The sequence below is a fragment of the Perissodus microlepis genome, chromosome 23 (genome assembly GCF_051167445.1).
Source record: "Perissodus microlepis isolate ML-2025 ecotype Zambia chromosome 23, ASM5116744v1, whole genome shotgun sequence".
Lineage (NCBI taxonomy): Eukaryota > Metazoa > Chordata > Actinopteri > Cichliformes > Cichlidae > Perissodus > Perissodus microlepis.
In genome coordinates this window covers 6497590-6518097 of record NC_140482.1, presented here as the reverse complement: position 1 = coordinate 6518097, position 20508 = coordinate 6497590, and the positions used below count along the sequence as shown (strand labels likewise).

General features: G+C 41.4%; 3 protein-coding genes across 4 annotated transcripts; 2 read left to right on the top strand and 1 right to left on the bottom strand.

Moving 5' to 3' along the window:
- The first annotated feature begins 56 nt into the window (after positions 1-56).
- prkag3a (protein kinase, AMP-activated, gamma 3a non-catalytic subunit) lies at positions 57-5818 on the top strand. The gene is made up of 13 exons (XM_084920928.1): positions 57-1295; positions 1399-1438; positions 1639-1739; positions 1858-1939; positions 2026-2084; positions 2405-2465; positions 2554-2608; positions 2692-2818; positions 2908-3073; positions 4323-4360; positions 4465-4611; positions 4709-4897; positions 5022-5818. Exons 1-12 carry the CDS (start codon positions 1278-1280, stop codon positions 4823-4825), a joined length of 1011 nt encoding a protein of 336 aa, XP_084777054.1. The 5' UTR covers positions 57-1277; the 3' UTR covers positions 4826-4897; positions 5022-5818.
- A 385-nt stretch (positions 5819-6203) lies between these two features.
- Positions 6204-16202, top strand: retreg2 (reticulophagy regulator family member 2). The gene is made up of 9 exons (XM_084920924.1): positions 6204-6542; positions 6980-7083; positions 7684-7714; positions 8078-8207; positions 10642-10726; positions 10836-10973; positions 11271-11359; positions 11879-12014; positions 13361-16202. Exons 1-9 carry the CDS (start codon positions 6289-6291, stop codon positions 14125-14127), a joined length of 1734 nt encoding a protein of 577 aa, XP_084777050.1. The 5' UTR covers positions 6204-6288; the 3' UTR covers positions 14128-16202.
- A 105-nt stretch (positions 16203-16307) lies between these two features.
- Positions 16308-20233, bottom strand: mdh1b (malate dehydrogenase 1B, NAD (soluble)). Of its 2 annotated transcripts, none has more exons than XM_084920926.1 (10): positions 20140-20233; positions 19934-20046; positions 19718-19852; positions 19489-19631; positions 19239-19329; positions 18822-19164; positions 18581-18722; positions 18087-18259; positions 17836-17975; positions 16308-17715 (listed from the first exon to the last, which is right to left on the bottom strand). In XM_084920926.1, exons 1-10 carry the CDS (start codon positions 20159-20161, stop codon positions 17677-17679), a joined length of 1341 nt encoding a protein of 446 aa, XP_084777052.1. In that variant the 5' UTR covers positions 20162-20233; the 3' UTR covers positions 16308-17676. The 2 variants fall into 2 exon arrangements, with proteins under 2 accessions (XP_084777052.1, XP_084777051.1); XM_084920925.1 differs by having other exon boundaries at positions 19239-19407; positions 20140-20232.
- Positions 20234-20508: the final 275 nt, after the last annotated feature.

Sequence of the window (20508 nt, the reverse complement as noted above, 5' to 3'; positions counted from 1 at the left end):
GTAAATGTGAAACAGTATGTTTGTTGTATGTTTGAACTTTTAACCTTTAAATGAGAGAAAACAGACTAAACCAAACTAATGTCCCAAGCATTAAATAAGGGCACCAAACTCAAGGAATTAACAAATGTTGTATATAGACATAACAGACAACTTGAGTCACTTTGTTAGTAGCAGCCTACTGCAAAAACACATTATTTATTCCCATTTCTTTTTACAGGTATTAAATGGTATTTTGGGGTAATTCCCAAAGAGCTGTTACCTGAAATGTCTTGGCATGGGGTGCAGTGTATCCTCAAAAAGTTGAGGAAACTTGACAAGTGAAGGGGAACAAATTTGATTTTTCAATTATTTATTTATTTTTTGTTCAACTCATCCTCAGTATGTATGGAGGAGGTCAGGAAAGAGGTATAACAGTTAGTATCTATAGCCATGTGCAAAACACTCTGTCATGGTTTGGGGCTGCATTACAGCCAGTGGTGTTGGATATGTGGTGAAAATTGATGGAACATATTTTAATCCACTGTGCAATACCATCTGAAAAGTGTCTGATTGGCAGTGGGTTCATTTATCACAAACACACTGCCATTGCAGTAAAAGCGTACCTGGGTAGGAAAACACACACGGATAAATTCGCCTACCTAGACCTCGGACTTCAACATTATTGAAGCATTGTGGGATCATGTTGACAGAGAACAGAAGAAAAGGCAGAAACAATCAAAGAAGAGCTTTGAATGTCCTTCAAGAAGCCTGGTGAACTATTCCTGAAGACTACATAAAGACATGACAAGAACGCTGCCTAAGAGAGTTCAGACTGAATAAACGGTAGTCTAATACTGACCAAATATTGACTTTCGAGCTTCTTAGAATTGTACAAACTATTTTTGCCTTATATTCTGTATTTCCATATATATATATGTATGTTTGTATATCACACTTTCCTGGCAAAATATGAAGAAATGAGGGGTTATGGGATTGCACTAAGTGATCCCATAAGAGTTGAAAAGCTATTCCATGTTTTTAAGGGCCAGGATAAGCCTTATGTTTTGGATGAGCGTTTTTACAGAGGGGGAAAACAGATGTCTGGTTTTGGTTGAATATGGGATGTCCCTCCCCCCTGACTCTATGCCAAGCTTCTCTTACCCCTCCCCTACACTCCTGGCTTGACACATACCATTTGAGAACTCCTAATATAGACCCAGCTGCTTTGTAGAAAAGGCTAACAAACGTCTCAGTTTCCTGCTTTGAAAACCACTTTTTCATGGACACAAGACAGAGTTATGGAGCCTCGTTCACAGGTGAAATGTATATGATTGAGGGTGTCTGGGAGGTTGATAATATTTTTGAAACCAAGGAAATGAGTAGCCATGGGGATTTTGTTGACAGTGATATATGTTATAGGTGTCATTCCCAGAAAAGAAGCAGGAAATACAGAGTCAAGGTACAATGCCTGGCAGTTGTCTGGGTTTGGATCTGTGCATGGAAATGTGCATATGTGTATTTGCATTTGTTGGCTTTGTGCTGTTAGCACTTTCCTTCGTTTTGTAGCTGTGTGTGTGCACGCATGAATATGTCCTCGTCTATAACTGCTGAACCCTGTTCAAACAGTGTGTTGTGACCAGCTGGTGTATTTTCTCCTAGAGGCTGATGCCACAGTCTACATGAAATTCATGAAAAGTCACCGCTGTTATGATGCCATTCCAACCAGCTGTAAACTGGTCATATTTGATACCACACTACAAGTGAGCCTGAAGCTTTTCCATGAGTTGTTGCACATCTAGATTTTCATATTGAATTGTCACAGAGTAGTGTTATTTACCTGTAAAACATCACTGACTGAAAAATCTTTAACCCCAAAAGGTGAAAAAAGCCTTTTATGCACTGGTGGTAAATGGCTTGAGGGCTGCACCACTATGGGACAGCAAGCTGCAGAGATTTGTGGGTAAGATGACGGATTAATGGGACAGATATGGTAGACTGGGCTCACTCGCTGGTAATAATGGGAATGTGAATCCTCCTCTGCCACAGGTATGCTGACTATTACAGATTTCATCAACATCCTTCACTGCTATTACAAGTCCCCCATGGTGAGCACTAAATTCCCACAGTTTGAAGCCACTCAGGTTGGACGCCCCTACTGTAGAGTCAAACAAAGGACTGGGGGGCACAATCAGCCCAGGAAAAACTCCAGTCTGGCCCACTGGACGTTTTAGAAACATGTGAAAGAGGGCATACATTTCTGACTTTTAACTTTCGTAAATTTTACAACTTGTCCTACTGATAAAGACCTACCGCACAGCCATTCATACTACACCCATGTGACAGATAAACTATTAAATGACAGAAAAGTTCCTATTTTCTTGCTAGCAACTATAAAAATGCCTGTCGTCTTTTTTGTTTTTTTAAGGTTCAGATGTATGAGCTTGAGAGCCACAAGATAGAAACATGGAGAGGTGATTCCCTTCGAAGTAAATATGCAAGCAGGAATTAATGGCATTATCTGTGCCCAGAGGTCTATGAAATTCATCTGAGCCATTTCTCTCCTCTTCTGTTTAGATGTTTATTTGCAGTATTCCAATAACTTCCTCATTAGTATCTCTCCAGAAGCCAGGTGAGTGGACACAACACTCTGAGGCACCTCTGTTTCAAATTCCATTTGGCAGGCATTCCTCTTCTTATCTCTTCTCCATCCAGCCTCTTCGAAGCCATCTATTCCTTACTCAGATACAAAATCCACAGGCTGCCCGTAATCGATCCAGAGTCTGGGAATGTCCTGCACATTCTGACCCACAAAAGAATCCTCAAGTTCCTCCATATATTTGTGAGCAAAAGCTTTAGTTATGATGTTTTTTGTAGCCTTGAGTACCATGATACTTTGTTTTTCAAATATGGGTGTTTGGATTTTTTTAGGGGAAAAAACCTCCCAAGCCTGCATTCACAAAGAGGCCGATCCAGGAACTTGGGATAGGAACTTTCAGGAACATCGCCACTGTCCAGCAAACAGCATCGCTTTATGATGCCCTCTCTATATTTGTGGAGAGGCGGGTGTCTGCGCTGCCAGTGGTGGATGAACAAGGTACATTATACTCAGCTGTCGCTGTCACCATTTATATATTCTACAAAACCACAAGAGTAGCTCTGCACGATTCACTGGTCACAATAATGCTTATCTGCCTTATATTGAGATGGTGCCGTTGTCATTAGCACTGCTGCCTCACAGCCAGAAGGTCTTAGGTTTGAAGTGAGCAGTCAGCCAGAGGCATTTCTGTGTGGAGTTTGGATGCTTTCCCTGTGCTTCCCACAATCCAAAGATAGATTGATGCTTCTGATTGCCTGCCCCTTGTAAACAATAGCTTGAACAGCAGGTGGGTAGGTCCTGAGGGATATCCACTGTATATGATGTGATACAGAGCCAAGTGAAGAAAAACCTACTGGAAAGAATAATTTACGCCAGTCTGAAGCCTGAGCTTTTGGCTCACAGTGATCACTTGTATGTACACTTGTCAAGGCTGACTGTGTGTTGGACCCAAATGAAGGACTTGGAAACTACGTTTACTCTAAGAAACAGCTTTACTGCAGAACTTAAACTGAGTACAAAATAATCCAGATCAAAACCAACCACTACAAACCTTCAAGGAAGTGTGCAAGGGAGGACACAACGAACAGCAGGAAACCGAGGACTTAAATACACACCAGGTAATTAGGGAGATGGGGAAACACCAGGGAAGACAGCCGCAACAAATCAGGATAACAAAGCAGGGGAATTAAAACAATATGAAGCACACAAAACACTATCAAAATAAACGCGGGCACACACAGAGAGACCCATAGGAACTTGACAAAGAGACAGAAGATAAACAAACATGGAGATAAGGTAGAAGGAACAAAATGGAAATACAAAAGAGGAAATCAGAAAGCCAGGGAGTCAGAACACAGAGTGACAAGGCAGACCCGGAGACATGCCGGAGGAACAGGAAGGGAGCACAAAGCACGATAACAAAACATTGTGTAACCTAGAAGAACAAGAAGATAAACAGAGACTAAACAGACGGTATAATAATTTCCAAAGGAAAATATTGACTATACCAATATCCAAAACAGCTCGATTAAAACATAAGTGATCCTCACCAAGAACACAAAGCCCTGGATCCAAGACCCAGGGACCATGACACCTCACCTCTCACCTCCTCATTTGACACTTTGGCCATGCTTTAATGTGTATCCACCACTGAAACAGTATACACATGACAGAAAAAAACTATAACAATAAAGACTGTTAGACCTGTAACCAGGTTATTACATTGTCAAACTATTTGTTTTCCCAGGCAAAGTGGTGGCACTCTACTCAAGATTTGATGTCATTGTAAGTACAAATCTAACATGACTATATTTAATACTCCACTTATTTTCCTTAAATATCAAAGCACTGTTCACACACACACAGATACCGTTTTTGATCCATTGCAGAACCTAGCAGCCCAGAAGACCTACAACAATCTGGACATGACGATGCAGGAGGCTGTTGAAAAGCGGATATGTTGCGTTGAGGGAGTTATTAAGTGCTATCCATATGAAACCTTGGAAACCATTATAGACCGTATAGTTAAAGCTGAGGTATTATTATTATTATTTATTTCAGCCTCTTTAAGATTTATTGTGAAATTATGAGGTCAAAGGATAATAAAAGATAAGTCCTTTGTACTTATCCCAGGTCCATCGGCTGGTCCTGGTGGACAGGGCTGATGTGGTGAAAGGCATCATCTCTCTGTCTGACCTGCTGCAGGCAATGGTATTAACCCCTGCAGGTATTGATGCCCTCTTGTCCTAGCACCAGGGGAAAGAGGGTCCCCCTCCCCTCCTTTAGCACCTGTGTAGGCTTGAGTCTTGGCAGTGCACCCAGGTAGGTAGGCTCATGACCCTCTTTTGTGTTTGTGCTGTTTGACTGATGCTTTGTTTCATTTTCTACAGACTCCCAAGTTCATTTCTAAGTAGTGTGATTAGAAATGTTCTTTTTTGTTTTACAGAAATTGACATGTGACTGAAATGAGCGCTCATACCAGGAAGAAATAATCCCCAACTCTACTGCTGTTTATATGCTTTCTGGACCCTAATGCCTCAATGCATCTGCACAGCTCCACAACACAAAGCAGCATTTGATCAGCTTGATCAGTAAATGTTTACTGATTTTGATAACATTTCTCAGTTAAATTTGTATTTAAGCTTGTTGTGTTGTCTTTTCAGTGCCTCACCTCTAAAAAAAAAAATCAAGTATTTGGCCTTCAATTTATCTCACAGATTTTCAGTGGCAAGTCACTCCAGTTCTTGATACTTGAAAAAGCTCTGATAACTTTGTATATCCATCTCCTGCTTTGTGAGCATCAAAAGCTCTTTTTCCTCAAGTCTAATTTCCTTTGTTTTTTTCACAAGTGACAGCTCAAACCCTTAATGAAATTTTAAATCTGTTTAATCTTTATAAGCGTTGCTATTTAAAAAATAATTCTGTCATGTGCAAATACAAATAATCTGTTTTCTAAAGAAAACTAATATGAAACTAAAATAAGCACGTGCGTGAGGAAATCTTGATAAAAAACGTTAAATTTAATAGTTTAAAATTGTATAAAATGTTGCATAACAATCAGTATCTCTAACCACGGGGTGGTACTCTTTGGCTTTCTTTAACCCCGTCTTCTCTACACAGTAAACAAGGAAACACGTGACTCTATTTTTTCTGTTGACGGGCCGTATGATCCGTCCGCCCATCTGTGTACCCGTCTTTGCGACAGACTGGGATCGGAAGAGGAGTTACCTTCAAAATAAAATACACTCGCAGGTCGCAGTCTGCACCCCCCCACCCACCCACCCCCCACACACAAAACATAATCAAGTTTTTTGTGTAATTGTTATAGGAAATGGAAATGCATCTGTATAACTTCAGGTATAAGTTGGCGTTTATTTAAGTATTTGTTTATTTATTTTTGCAGTTTTGCATTTTTCTATTCTGTTTAGTTAAATTTAGCTATCAGAGTTTCATGGCACGTTTCAGTATCACCTTTATTTTAGTCATTTTATTATTATTAGAATATATTATGGCGGTCTTCACAGAAGCAAGGTCAATTTTTCTTTTAACATAAACTTGACAGAAAGACGTGACTGTGCTCGTTGCTCTTTATCAACCCACTTTATTTTGAAAGTTTTAACCGGAAGCTTTATCGTTTTCACTCTGCCCTGCTTGACCCTCATCTTTCCATATACCCCGTGATCTCCAAAACAACATAACAAAGTGGGGGAAACATGGCGAGCGGAGAGGAGGCCAGAAGACGCCCCTCGGTTACCTCCTCTTCGGTCGGCCTGGAGGCCCTGTTCCCTGCGGGGACGTCGGAGCAGGCGTGCGGGGACGGAAACCCGGAGCTCGTTCGCCTGCGGGAGAGTCTTCAGGGTTGGCTATCGCAGTATGAACTCCTGCTGCTGTGGGTGCAGAGGCTGCTGGTCTGGGAGAGGCCGCTGTACAGCATCTTTGTCGCCCTGACACTGAACACATTATTCTGGTAAACGTCGAGTCTGCGTTTAATCACGCTTGTCTCTCACACTGATAAGGCTGCTTTGGAGTGCATTGTTAGCTATCTGGCTAACGTCAGCGAGGGTATTACGAGTGAATGTCAAGATAAGTTAGCTAATCCCACGTCTTTAGCCTAATGCTAACGAAGGTTGCAAGCCAGTTTAAACTTCCTTTTCGGCACGGCATATGTTCCCTGCTAACTATAAGGAATTATATTATATAGATAAAGGTTATTTTGAGGTGTCACACCTGTTAATACCGCAATTCAAGAGAAGACGTAAAGATGAGTGGCTCAGGCCTGGTTGACCAGCTGTCAGTTTGCTGTCTGATTACTTTCCCTTGGCTCATATTCAACCAGAGCAATAGGGCTTTAATAGATTCCCCGTGTTTGAATTTATATACATGAGTGTGTTTGTGTTTCTGCAGGATCCTGTCCTCCACCTCCCTGCGGCCTCTGTTTCTGATAAGCGTGTCCCTGCTGGGGCTCATGCTGCTGGAGAGATGGAAGCCCAAGTTACCCATCATTACTGGTAAGGTCTCAAAGTAATCACAATGATGCCTTCCTCTAATAGTTCGCGTAATGTTGTCTGTCAGGTATTGCTGACAAAGCTAAAATTCTATTCAAGTTGAAGTTGTTCCTCCACTCACGCACATCGTGTGATTTCTGGTATTATTTTAACTGAGTAGTCAAACATCCACAAAATATGTTACAAGGCTGAAAAAATTCTGTTAATATTCAATGTGAGAATCATTAAAATCTGAAAAAGTTGTGATGCTGTTTGAAAGTGCAAACCAAACCTGCATGCAGTGATTTGCAAATCTGCCCAATTTTATTCACAATAGAATGTAGAAAACATGTTTAAGAAAAATATGAGCTCCTTTTGAGTTTGATGGCAGCGACGCGTCTCACAACTGTTGGGACAGGGGAAGGAAAAGACTTTAAAAGGAAGCAGTCCTTAAAAAGAAACAGCTGGAGGAACTTTTTGCAACTCGCTGCATTCTGTTTATATTTTACACAGCAGCCCAACTTTTTGTGGAACTGGGGTTGTAGGAGAAAAAAAAAGATGTTTCGACAGATTCTTTGCTAATTGTGGGTTGTTTTTTGTTTGTTTTTTGTGTCTCTTCTACAGTTCAACATGTAGACGCTCATCCTGCACAAAGGTTTGTAGTGTAATAAGTTGCTTTTGTTTTCTTAAGCAGTGCTTTTTCCTGTGTTAATGTAGTATCAAAGTCATCCATTAAAGTCTGTCCATGTCGGATGTTATGACCCGTTTGTCACACAACACTCTGTCATTATAATTAATTTCAGGCTCCCTGCCTCATTTAGTGTGTTGTGTTTGTGTTCACTTGTGTGCATCTGTCTCCCTCCATCATCATTACGCAAACATGAAATCCTAACCTGCACCACTCACTAACATGAGTACAGCCTGAACTGCTTCAAATACAGATCTGTGTCCGTCACAGGTGTTGAATTTTTTTTTTCTTCCCGTGTGTGTGTGCATGTGTGTTCTTGTTTGATCATAGTGAGACAATGAGCGCGGAGCAGCGTCTGCTCAGCATCCCCGAGCTCAGCCACCACCTGGCTGAGAGTTATCTGACCTGTTGCATGTATCTGCAGGAGATGCTGCAGTACAAACGACAGAACCATGGCAAGGTACGGTGCTTTGGTGTGACCATGGAAACGCATATGCACACATGTTATTGGGGTAAATCTCTAACAGTCCAAGTATAAATGTTTATGCGATTGTTGTCAGGTTGTGGTTTTTCTTTCTTTCTTTCTTTCTTTCTTTCTTCTTTTTTTTTTTTTTTAAAGAAAAAAGCCAATTCTTCTAGCCATCTTTCCAGCTCTGTATTTTTATTCTCAGACTTTAACAGACGAGCTTTGCATGATTATTTACAAAGTTCAGAATAGTACTTATGTATTACAATGGGACTTAGTTCTTAGTTCCTGTCAGTTTGTGCACTGAAACTTTACTTACTTTAGAGCCACCCACCCTTCAAGCCAACTTTCTGACTGAAAACCCTGAAATGAAAAAATCTCTGAACAATAGGTGCGTGGGGCCCTCTGAGAGCTGTATCCCTGAGATGACCTTGTCAGGGATATCCGCTCAGTATCTGAGTGATTAGTGGAGTCTGAAGCTCAATGGGACTACTTGTATATATGCTGGCCTCATTACTTGAAGGGTTGAGATTCATATTCAGGTTTAAGATGAACTAAGCTAAGACTGTCAATAAGGAAAGGCAAATTTAGCGTAGTCATGAGAAGTGCTGGGGTTGTTACACAACAAAAGTAATGTATTAGGAATTGCTTATTACTTTTAGTAATGCAGCATATTACTTAATTATTCCTCAAAGAAAGTAATTCATTACACTACTCATTATATTACTTTCTTGTTACTCCATAAAATGCCCCTAAACACACACTCATAATCACCAACTTACAATGTAAAGGTGAGGTTACAGTTCATCACATCAGCACAGATCCCTGTCCGAATAAGGAAACACACACAATCTTTCTTTGAGTTTATATTTTAGTTTTTATGTGTAAACACAAAGCCAACAACACAAAGAAAAGTTGAAAACCAGCCCAAAGAGACTTTTAAGCAACTGCCACAATGATTCCGCTGTAGAAATGTGTCCAGATGCAAGCCTGACTGCTGCCTTTGTTACCTGATGAAGTTCAGGTTTTAGCTGCTGGGCTGAGGTCTGCATATACTCAGCTATAACGTCCCTCTGGGTTCTTGGCTAGCTTTGTGTTAACATGCTGTATGTGCAGGTCTTGCAAAGAGACAATGTTGCATTAGCAGCATAATGCAATTGTTTCTGTCCTGGAGACAGTTCCCACTTCACTATCATGTTCTTGTGCTTTTGTACATTAAAAATAAAAGTAATGTCCACATCTCCACTCCTCCCCTTCACCGTTTTCCTCTCGCTAAATGAGTCTGATTGTAGTGCAAGACTACAGCAAGAAAAAAAGCAAACACATGACTTGGACTTGGACATTGGACTTTGGGAATCTCAAACAAGTAATGTAGGCTTAACAACACATTAAACAACCCCTTAAATGTCCTTTTAAAGTGTTTTTGATAATATGACAGAATTAGAATATGTCTGCTTTATGTCTGAAAGTGCACCTTGGTTACTTTTTGGAAAACTCACAATGGCGGTCTTCCAAGGTAAATCTAGTCACATTTACACATTACTTTCAACACGGCACAATTCTTAAAGAATGCCATTGTGTCAGTTAATAGACACGCACGAGATTAGACTGTGATTGTTCCCCTTCTTGAGCGAGTTGCTCAACTAACTGAAAAACTGGATCCTTTTGGAGAAATAACTGAAAAAGCTTCCAGTTTCTTTCTCATCATTCTACTCTGTCCAAACCTGTCTCATAGAATCAGTCCTTCGTGGTAAACAGCTTTTTTTCCCCCTGCAGTGAACATGACATCTGCAATATTAGGCTTTGGCCACATTTCACCCAGAACTTTACATGTTTTGATAACGGAGGTCAGATAACAGAGAGATGCCTCTAATGAAAATGAGACCGTTACCCTGTGATGAAGTTAGTTTGTTGCTTCCAGCTGTTTACAGAAGTCTTTCTCTTTAGTTTTGAGTTGTAGGTATTTGCACACGTGGCACAAAGTCGATAACCTCATTAATTACAGTGAATTATCTTCAGTCGTTACAACTTAATATCCATCATAAAGACTGAATTGTAAATAGGATTGTGGGCGTTGTGTGAGGCGAGTGAAGTGACACACACAGCCAGTGTTTTTGAGCTGCACTTTAATAATCACCTGATTCCTTTGCACAGCTTTACTAGTGTTTGGATGCATTTCCATAAGTACATGTCGGATGCAGGACCTTTTAATCATGGGTTTAAAAAAATAAAACTTATGAGTAGTGCTGTTATTCCTTTCAGCTGTGTTTTGGGGGAAAAGTCAACTATATGAATAGCATCACACTAACCGATTGGTAATGCTAGTGATATAAACTATCCCACTTTTAGAAAGGGCTATAGTAAAGTGTTCTCTATGACATAAATACAGCACACACTGAAGATATCTCTCGCTTTCTCTTTTGTCCAGTTCTGTGTGATGATGTGCAGTGGCTGTTTTGTTCTGGCTGTGGTTGGACATTACGTACCAGGAATCATGATCTCCTATATTATAGGTGAGCCATAACAGAGGGTGTCTGGCAGTGAGTAATAATAGGAGTCAGTGCAGCAATTAAAACAACAACAACAAAAAAAACCATGTTCATTCTCCACGCTGCTTTTCAGCGCTGAGCGTTCTGTTGTGGCCGCTGGTGGTGTACCATGAGCTGATCCAGAGGATGTACACTGGTCTGGAACCGATCCTGATGAAACTGGACTACAGCATGAAGGGAGACACGGAGCACCGCAAACACGACAAGAGGAGTGAGTGAGAGAGCCACTTTCAGCCGCAACGTGCTTTCAAGTGAAGTCGGCGTTGTTGCGCAAGAATCGATGTAGCTCACCTTTCTTTTGTCCTCTCAGCGATACCCAACATCAGGGGCTCTGCACACACAAACAAAAGGAGCCATTGTAAAGCCGCAGTTTCCCTTGGTTACTTGATTCTCATACCGCAGTCTTTGTCTTTGAATCACTTCCTTTAGTGGTTTGTTGTTGTTGTGGTGGTGGTGTCCTTCATGGCATGTTGAAAACACGTGTTTGTGTGTGGGGGGTTTTAAACAGAGATAAAGAAGGAGGTAGAGGAGGGGGACGAGCCCAGAGCTGAAACGGAGAGCGAGAGTGAGGAGGAGCTGTCCTGCTTTGCTCCAACGGTAAGGACCCACACCTGCAACACAACCCACAACGCACAGAGAGTACGTATATGCAAGGGTGCCGCTTTAAAGTGTAAGACTAGCAGAGGAAGCTGCAGCAGCAGCACAGTGTGCTGAAGTCAGCACCGACCTTTATGAATGTGGTGACGTGTTGATGGGAATGGAGCTCTGCGCTGTGCCAAATGACCTGAAGGATTATCTTTCCAGTACAACTGCATTCCATTAGCGCAACAGCAGAAAGTACACGGTTCAGTTCAGTAACTGACAGTGTCATGCCAGGTATTCAGTCGCTATGCTGTGAATGAACACCTGCAGGGCATGGTGCAAACGTAATAAAATAAACAAACTAGTATAATCTGGATTACTTCTGCGAGCTATGAAGGTTATAGTCCTTGTAATAAATTCAAACTTGTTGCATGTGGAGTAACCAGAGGAGTCTGGTTATCCTTATCTTTTTCAGGTTTTGAAATGTGGAAAATAATGCGTCATTATTTTATTTATTTTGTTTTCTTTGGTCAGGTGGATGTGAAAACTACGGCTCTGGCTATGGCCATCACAGACTCTGAGCTGTCAGATGAAGAGGCATCCATCTTGGAGAGTGGAGGCTTCTCGGTGTCCAGAGCCACCACTCCTCAACTCACTGACGTCTCTGAAGGTAGTTGTCATGTGTCAATGTTGAACTTTTATTAAAGCTTGTTTAAAAAAATTTTTTTTTTTTGATCCAAGTTGACAGCACGACACAGCTGCTACATCCATGATCTGAATCTCCCGTTCCACTGCATCCCAAAGGTGCTCTGTTGGTTTGATATGTGGAGGCCGTTTGAGTTCAGTGAACTGTCCTGTTCAAGAACTGAGTCTGATATGATTTCAACTTTGTGGCATGGCGTGTTATCGTGCTGGAAATGGCCATCAGAAGATGGGTACAGTGTCGTCACACAGCGATGGACATTGTCAGCAACAGTACTCACATGTGGATGTGGTGTTTAAATGATGATCAGTTGATACTAAGGGGCACAAAGCGTGCTAATAAAATATTATCGTTACACCACCATCTTTGACCTGAACCACTGATAAAAAGGCATGTGGGATCAATGCTTTCACATGAATTATGACCCTACCATTCGATTTGTGGCACTAGAAATCAAAACTCATTTGACTAGGCAACATTTTTCTAATCTTCTATATTCCAGTCAACCTGCCGAGGCACCTGACGAGGTCTTCTGCTGCTGTATCCCATCTGCTTCAAGGCTAAACGTGTTTGCTTTCAGAGATGCACTTCTGCACATCTTAGTTGTAACGAGAGGTCATTTGAGTTACTGTTGCCTCCTTATCAGCTCAAAGGAATCTGTCCTCAAGTTTCTTTTTTCACTCAGAACTGCTGCTCACTGGATTTTTTTTTTTTCTTTTCAATTTCAGCCCACTCTCTGATTGTTTGGGAAAATCCCAGTAAATCAACCGTTTCTGAAATAGACCAGCCCGTCTGGCACCAACAGCCATGTTCAAAGTCACTTAAATCACCTTCTTTCCCCATTCTGCTCAGTTTGAACTCTAGGAGGTTGTCTTGGTCATGTCTGTACACTTAAATTCATTGAGTTGATACTGTTGGACAGGCTGATTAGATAATTAGGTCAACAAGCAGTTGAAGAGGTCTATATAAGAAATAAATTTGGATAGTGAGTGTGTGCAGAGGTGTGTGTGCTGCTCTGTGCAATGTCATTCACCAGTATCAAATTTTTAGAGATGCAGACCAACAGAATTGGCGAAATAAAACAACAAAACTCTCTCTTGGCCAGACCAAGTGTCTTTCCTTTGCTCTTTTCAAAGAAAGTACGACAGTATGTGGGCAAGTGTTCCTTTTAGATTGTCGTGTTTCTGTGCATCAGATTGTTATCATAAGGGCAATGTCACCTCATCCTCTCATCGTTAAGATATCATTATGAAAATTATATGTGCATGACTTGCATTTATTTATGGTTTTATACTGTCTCTTGCCTACTGCAGATTTGGACCAGCAGAGTTTACAAAGTGACCCAGAGGAGTCGTACCTGCGGGATCTCCCTGAGTTCCCCTCGGTGGAGGAGTTCCCCTCCATTGAGCAAAGTCTGCTTCACTTTCCTCTGCGAGGTTCAGGCCAGGGAGAGGGAGCCCAGGCTGACGCTCAGTCCGAAGGGGAACCGTTGAGCCCCGCCAGCCTCCTTATCCAGCACCTAGCATCCCCCCTCCATTTTGTGAACACACATTTCAACGGACACGGTCGACCACCTGGGGGCGAAGAGGGCACGCTGCCTGTGGCGGGCGTAGATGGGGGAGGAGAGAAGACAGAGCCTGCAGTCACCCAGGGTGCACAGCGTTCCTTGGAGGCCCTGAGCGAGGAGATAGTGAGCACCGCCATCTCCACTGTCGTGCAGAACACTCTGTCAGCCCTGCTGCGTTCCAGCGAGGCCAGCGAGGAGCCCTCTCTGGCTGAGTTTCTTCCCAGTGAAACCCCACCGGGCGCTCTGGAGACACCTGCCGACACCACTGCTAACACTACAGTTACCACGGCAGAGGCGCTCGGTCCTGACGAGGAACCAGATGAGGCGATCACAACGGAAAGTGGCACCGGCGAGGAGTTCCCCGACGACACACTAGTTCCGACCGAGGAAGAGGACTTTGAGCTTTTGGACCAAAGTGAACTGGATGAGGAGTTGGACATCAGCCCTGAAGGACAGGTGGCGGGAGAAACTCCAGACACACCTCCATCCCCTCAGCATCAACCACAGTCATAGCTGCCCTGCTGCGCCCCTCCCCCAATGTTTTGCTTTTATTTGTATGTTAAAACAACATTATATTCATGCATACAGCTATACAAAACCCATTTATCAATGAGTTTGGAGTTAAAGGGTGTTTGTCAGTGATTGTGTGGCAGATGGTTGAGATACTCGGTGCGTTCTGCTTTTATAGCCTCACGTCAGAAGAGTCTGTTAAAGTCTCGGGAGTCGTGTCTACACCAGGACCATCATTAGCTTCTATCGGGCAGCATTCATAATTACACAGCTTTACTTTACAATTAAATGCACCATTTCATATTGCATTTATAGTAAAGAGGTTTTGTGTTATGCTGAGTGCTCCCCTGACAGGAGTGTATTCAATGAAAAGCAGGTTCGTGGCTTTAATTAAAAGTTTAGAAACTTTTTTTTTTTTTTTTTAAAGAACCCATTTGATTTCAGTCTTTTTAGTACAACAGTGATGCCTTTATTTTGTACCACGGCTAAAAGCATCCACCTTGTTTTTTCATTCAGAGGCAGATGTCTATCTATATAGGTGGCGTTAGGAAGAGTTGGAATGTTGGATTAACTGTTAATATATGCTATAAATTATTTAATTTAATGGTCAGTTGATGAAACTTTATAACTAAAGCAGAGGGGGAATTTAAGAGTCTATTTTATCCCTTTGGTTACCCATATAAAGATTGTATGTAAATGTTTTAACGACAACACCAGGTTTGAATCGTAGTTGCACATTCCCACAGTTAGACGAGTAAAACGACGCCAATCCGCGTCCACACCTTTAGGGTTCAAAGTTAGAAATTCCCATTCAGTCGTTGTTGGTTTTTTCACTCGTTGCCTGAAAACGGATTCTCTGACTTCATTGGATGTTGACAGCTAGTAGATCTTTACCCACATGCGAGTGACTTTAACGTGACACGATAAGAGAAGTGTTCCCAAGTTTCCTCTGTGTGATCAATGCCTCATTTTTATTTACATTTGTAAGTAGGATTTAATTTCGTACATCCACGTGTAATTGAATTTGTTATTTATCTACAGACCTGTTAGATATGCCCGTGTACTATTTGTACAGTGATTACTGGGATCTGTATATTTACCAAATAACCTCCTTTGTGCCATGACAAGTTCATGCATGCCATGCATCACGCATGTATTTAACATCAATATTTGAGGTTAATTTTTGAGTTTTACTAGAGCAGAATTTTTTCTGTTCTTGTAGGGAATAATACTGTCATTCTGCGTCATGTACCTGGGCCAATGTTTGGGATCTGTATTCAAAAACAAGATAAAAAAAAAAGATCATCAACAAGAATTTTAGCACCTTGTTCGACTGTATGGAAAAGCCGATTTTGCTCTTGTGAACCACTCAGCATCCAAGTCTCAGGGTTGGGTTGTACAAAGTGAACATACCATTGCGCAAAATGTGTCTGTTTCCCCCAACTTGTCGTAGTGCACTGCATTTGTACTAACCTTCTCCTCTTTTTCAGTCAGCGCCTCCTTGTGCATAGTGTAGAAATGCAAAAAGTGTACATTCTGCATGTAAAAACGGCACCCTGTTCAAGTTCTCCTTGTCGGCTGACAAAGTACTGCACAATTTGTGAAGAAGAAAAAAAAATCAGTTTGAATGTTTCAGGTTTAAAGAGTGCATTAAATTCAGCTTGTTTAATATTTCATTATCAGTGAGGAGAGTAAACGTTTTGATGTGTCCTTACTTTTAAAAGGCCAACCATCTGTACGTGGAGATGGACGGTGAGCGGTGACCTCGGCTTTAGAGAACGATATTAACTGACTAGTTTATGTACGGTAGTACTGTGATTTATGTTTAAAATCCTGCTTAAACGTTTAAAAAAAAAAAAAAAAAAAAAGTAACTTACTGAACTGTAAAAATTTAAAAAAAGGAATATATTTTCTAATTTCTCCTTTTTCCATAAAGTACTCAGTTTGATCTTTTATGTCTAAAAATATAACCTCTCTGGACTGTTTTACAAAGCGGAACAGGTTTAATGTCATCAGACTGTGATATAAAACTGCAACTGCACATGTGAAAATAAAAGAACAAACTGAAACAAACTTAATATGTTGCAATGACACGTATCTGGATTACTACCTTTAATCATTAACTGGTCTTCAAATTCTGTTTTTAAGAGTGTCTGTTACAGTATTGTGCAAACATAAATGGAAATGCAGTATATAACAAGCTTGAACGTCAATATTTGGTATGACCACCTTTATTCTTCTACACATGCTGAACTCTCTTAGACAGCTTTCTTGTTATTTCTTTAAGTAGTCTTCAGGAATAGTTCTCCAATGGAGGACATTCAAAGCACTTCCATTCGTCACCAAGCTGATCCCATCCTGCTTCAGTAATGTTGACGTCGTGGCTCTGGGGAGGCCGATCCAAGTTTGGGATCATTGTCATGCTGAAAAATGAAGCTGTTTTCGCTAATTGGATACTTTCTAGATGGTATTGCATGGTGGATCAAAATCTCATGATAGTTTTCTGCGTTCATAATTCCAAAATTTCTAACAAGCTTTCCAACACCACTGGCCGAAATGCAGCCCAAACCATAACAGAACCTCCGCTGTGTTTTACAGATGAGTGTAAACACTCATTGTTGTGACCTTAAGTATATATTATTGATAATTTTTACCAAAATTCCACATTTGGATTCATCACTCTATCAGACCTGTTGCCACTGATTTTCAGTCCAGTTCTTGTGTAATGTGGCATACTTCATCCTTTTCCCCTGTTTCTCACTAAGAATGGCTTAATGAGGCCGGCCTTCCACTGAGACATTTCTGATGAGGCTTCAGTGAACAGTAGATGTCTTGGACTGAAGAGCCAGATGTATTTCTGCAGGTCATTGCTTGATTTCTCCTATTTCTTAAGGTTATGGTACTGTTCATCGCCTGTAGATATTTGTTATGCCTGTCACTTCTTCCTTTTGTCATTCACTTATCGAGTTTCCTCAAATATTTGAAAGAAATTTTACATTTTCCTCAAGTTATGCCATGTTTTTGGCTAATATTCCTTTGGGAATCACATCGTTGGTGCAAAAATACTAGTGCTGAAGAAACTCTGGCCCCTTTGGGGAAATAAGTAATACACACATATATATTTTATAAAGAAATTTGGGTTGGCTCAAGACTTTTGCACAGTGCTGTATATATGCAAGAGCTTGCTTTATGATTACAGGAGAATCATATTCATATTAAACAACATAGTCAAAGCATATGTAAAAGGAGTTGCTTGAAGCCAAAGGTCGGGCTTCAGACTGCTCTGAATTCACTTACTGTTGTGCCACGATGATGTAAGCTTTACACAGATTTCCCTATTTGGTGGTCAAAGTGGGCGGGGCTTACTAGCTAACTGGTTTGCCAGAATATTTGAAGAAAATGAGCTAAAACAGCTTGTTTCAGAGAAAAAAAACCAAGGGCCAGGGTAATGTAAACATGGATTTAAAAAAAACATTTGAATGATGAAAAGTCCCGAGATAAAAATATAAAATATAGACGTGGAAATGAGCATGCTTGCTTTAAACAACAGCTTTATTCAGTTGTGCCGCTGTCTGATCCAAACTGCTTTTCCTGAGAAAGAAAAGATAGTATTAATACATTTTTCTTAAATTACCTAAATTATGTCAAAATGTTAGCAACATTTCAAGCAACGAGAATGTGCTACATCTAATATTATTGGTTTAACTTTACCTGCAGCAGTTCACTTGCTGAGAGCTCAAGCCTGTACTTGAGCTCATTTTCAACAGTCAACTCAGACACTACTGACCATTTGCCATCTGTGAAGGTTAATGGAACTGAGAAGACAATGCCATCAGGGAGACTGTAATGCCCTAAAATAACCCCAAAACAATCACATTTTGAAACAAGCTAGATCACACTGAATCAGAGAATCTGAATCGCATTTAAAAATCATTCTGTCACACTGAAAACCAATTCTCAACCTGGGCAAGCTACACCCGAAGACAGAACATCTGGATCACTACCACCATTCCAAGCTTTCAAGACAGTGAGGATCCCATTGGTAGCTGATGTGGCGGCTACTTGGCCTGTCTTTGAAGTCACAGCTAGACGCCGCCTGCGTACCAAGTGCTGAAAGTCTGTTTCCAACCATTTCCTGAAAAGGAGAAGAAGATTATCTTGTGTGCCAACACAGGATGTTTTTTTTCCCCATCAGAGCAGGCAGCTTTCTGGAGAGATGTATTGTGCAATCAATATTTGCACAGACTGAAAGCATGCCAGTGGCTGGCCAGTGTCAGACCTTATCATATTATATTTGTTTACCCTGCCAAAGCCCCAGCTGGGTTGAGCTTACCAATGCGGTAAATCTAGGGCACCAGGAAATAGCCACCTTCACGTTTGAACAAGGAGTCTGGAGAATTAAAAGTGCACTGAAAAAAATACAAATTAAAGTCTTTATGTTTCCGTGGTAACAGACCTGTCAGGAAAAATGCTTAGAAGTGGCTGGGAAAAGAAAGCTGGTCCTGTGATTGGCCCATCGTGGTTGAAAACTTTTGCCCTCTGCAGGTCAATGTAGAAAGTACCGCTGATATTTCCCCACACTATTACATCTGTAATATCTGCAGAAGGAGAAGACATAAGAATTGATTCATCTTTTATTTCAGGGGCTGGTGCTAAAATGCAACGTGAACATGAGTCAACCAATTCACACAAGATACCTGACGGCCTCATTCTCATCTTCTTCCCAAGTACAGCCTTGGCTTCGTTTTCCAGTTGAGCTGCAGCAGCGATAAACTGGTGGCTGTCGATGGAGCGTGCACTGTCCACAAGAAGTGAGCACCTCAGGTTGAGAAACGAGTCGCCGGACACGATCACCTTCACCGTCTCCTTGGCTGTTGCATCGATCAGTTGCCCGTATTCTTTGTAGCGCTCTGAGATCACCTTTACCTTCTTCTTCTTTACTTCCTCACCCTCATTTTCTCCATCGTGCCCACCGTCATCTAGAAGGAGGATGACATCCGCCTTCCTGAAGGCTCGCTCCAGATCTGTGCCAGTAGTCACCTGTAAATAAATTTAATGACATGGTTTTGCTTTCCTCTCGATGTGATCAAACAAATAAGTGAGTCTTAGTGCACCTGGTGGAGCATGCTGATTGCCAGCTCCTCGATCTCCAACCTCAGGCTCTGTAACTGCTCCTCGTTTCCCTCCAGGTCCAGCAGGTGGAGGCTGATTGCAGAAACGTTGGGAAACACCTCGGGGGAGAGCAGACTGGGGATCAGGACTTGGCATGTTGGGTTGAGAGCACTATAAAGACACACTAAAGTCCTTAAAAGTTTCCTAAAAGAGGAAATAGAGTTTTCTCTTTAGTTTTTACAACAGACCCACCCAGTTATCCAAACATGAAGTGGTTGAATAAGACTGGCGCGATGCTGCTCTTCTTTGATGAGATTCATTTTGGCCTCCAGATTCTCTGCTGCAACACTCAGCATCACATTTGTGGTCATGTCTGACGTGATGCCATAGTAATCCTACACAACCATTGTTCAATTAATGACATTTCCAGTTTTAAAAGTTTAAAAGTTATTGTAGCTGAGAAAATCTATTTTTTGCTTACCTGGCAGTGCTCTAGGAAGTCATTGAAGCCCCCCAAGAGCATCCCTTTGCCCCCTTGCTCCACTAGTTCCCTCCAAACCAAAGGGGAGCCCTCATGTTTCCAGTTATTTTTTTCACACGTGGCCCCCAGCCATTCCTGCCCAGAGAGAGGTCATGCTGAGGTGATAATACGTCCTTAAATTTATATGCCTAAAACGATCGCCTGAAAATATGATACCTTCCATTCATCTGGGAGGATGGAGATCTTATGGATCTTGAAGTCTGGCAAACACTGCTGGAGGGTGTCTGCTAAAAGCTCTGCTTTGGCATAATAAGGGCAGTCTGTTTTTCCTGTTCGAGTTCAAATTGCACAAATTAATGCACGTGTATGTACCGGAAATACTGGCAAATATTAGAGAGATTAAAATGAAATTAAAGCTCTACCGGCGAGGACAAATTTTGCCATGATGTGCGTCTAGGTGAAAAAGGTTTGTTGCTAGGAGACGGATGGACGGCGTTGCACTTATTTGAGTCCGTGTATGGCAAACCCCAGAATACCAAAGCCACTTTTTGTTACTCCTTTGTCCTTAGAGATCACCACAGCGGGTTGAGTTTTACTTTGGATTACCTTCCCGATGCAAGCCCTAAGGGATTTGTGTCTTCAGATGGAATCGGACCAGCGACCTTTTGCTTGTCAAACAAATATGAATACTGCCACACAAAATGCAATGACAATAAATAAATACATATATAAAAGTGTTATATTTTTCGTTAAACATATTTCTACTCCGCTCATTTAAAATAGGGTTTTTT

Excerpts from the sequence above, each read along its gene's own strand:
- prkag3a (XM_084920928.1), top strand. Across the intron at positions 1,940-2,025 it reads CAAGCTGCAGAGATTTGTGG|GTATGCTGACTATTACAGAT; the intron begins GTAAGATGACGG and ends CCTCTGCCACAG. Across the intron at positions 4,612-4,708 it reads ACCGTATAGTTAAAGCTGAG|GTCCATCGGCTGGTCCTGGT; the intron begins GTATTATTATTA and ends TACTTATCCCAG.
- retreg2 (XM_084920924.1), top strand. The coding sequence starts at position 6,289 with ATGGCGAGCGGAGAGGAGGCCAGAAGACGCCCCTCGGTTACCTCCTCT. Across the intron at positions 6,543-6,979 it reads ACACTGAACACATTATTCTG|GATCCTGTCCTCCACCTCCC; the intron begins GTAAACGTCGAG and ends GTGTTTCTGCAG. Across the intron at positions 11,360-11,878 it reads TGTCCTGCTTTGCTCCAACG|GTGGATGTGAAAACTACGGC; the intron begins GTAAGGACCCAC and ends TTCTTTGGTCAG.
- mdh1b (XM_084920925.1), bottom strand. The coding sequence starts at position 20,161 with ATGGCAAAATTTGTCCTCGCCG. Across the intron at positions 19,408-19,488 it reads CTTCATGTTTGGATAACTGG|TGCTCTCAACCCAACATGCC; the intron begins GTGGGTCTGTTG and ends GTGTCTTTATAG. Across the intron at positions 17,976-18,086 it reads TTCGGGTGTAGCTTGCCCAG|GGCATTACAGTCTCCCTGAT; the intron begins GTTGAGAATTGG and ends GGGTTATTTTAG.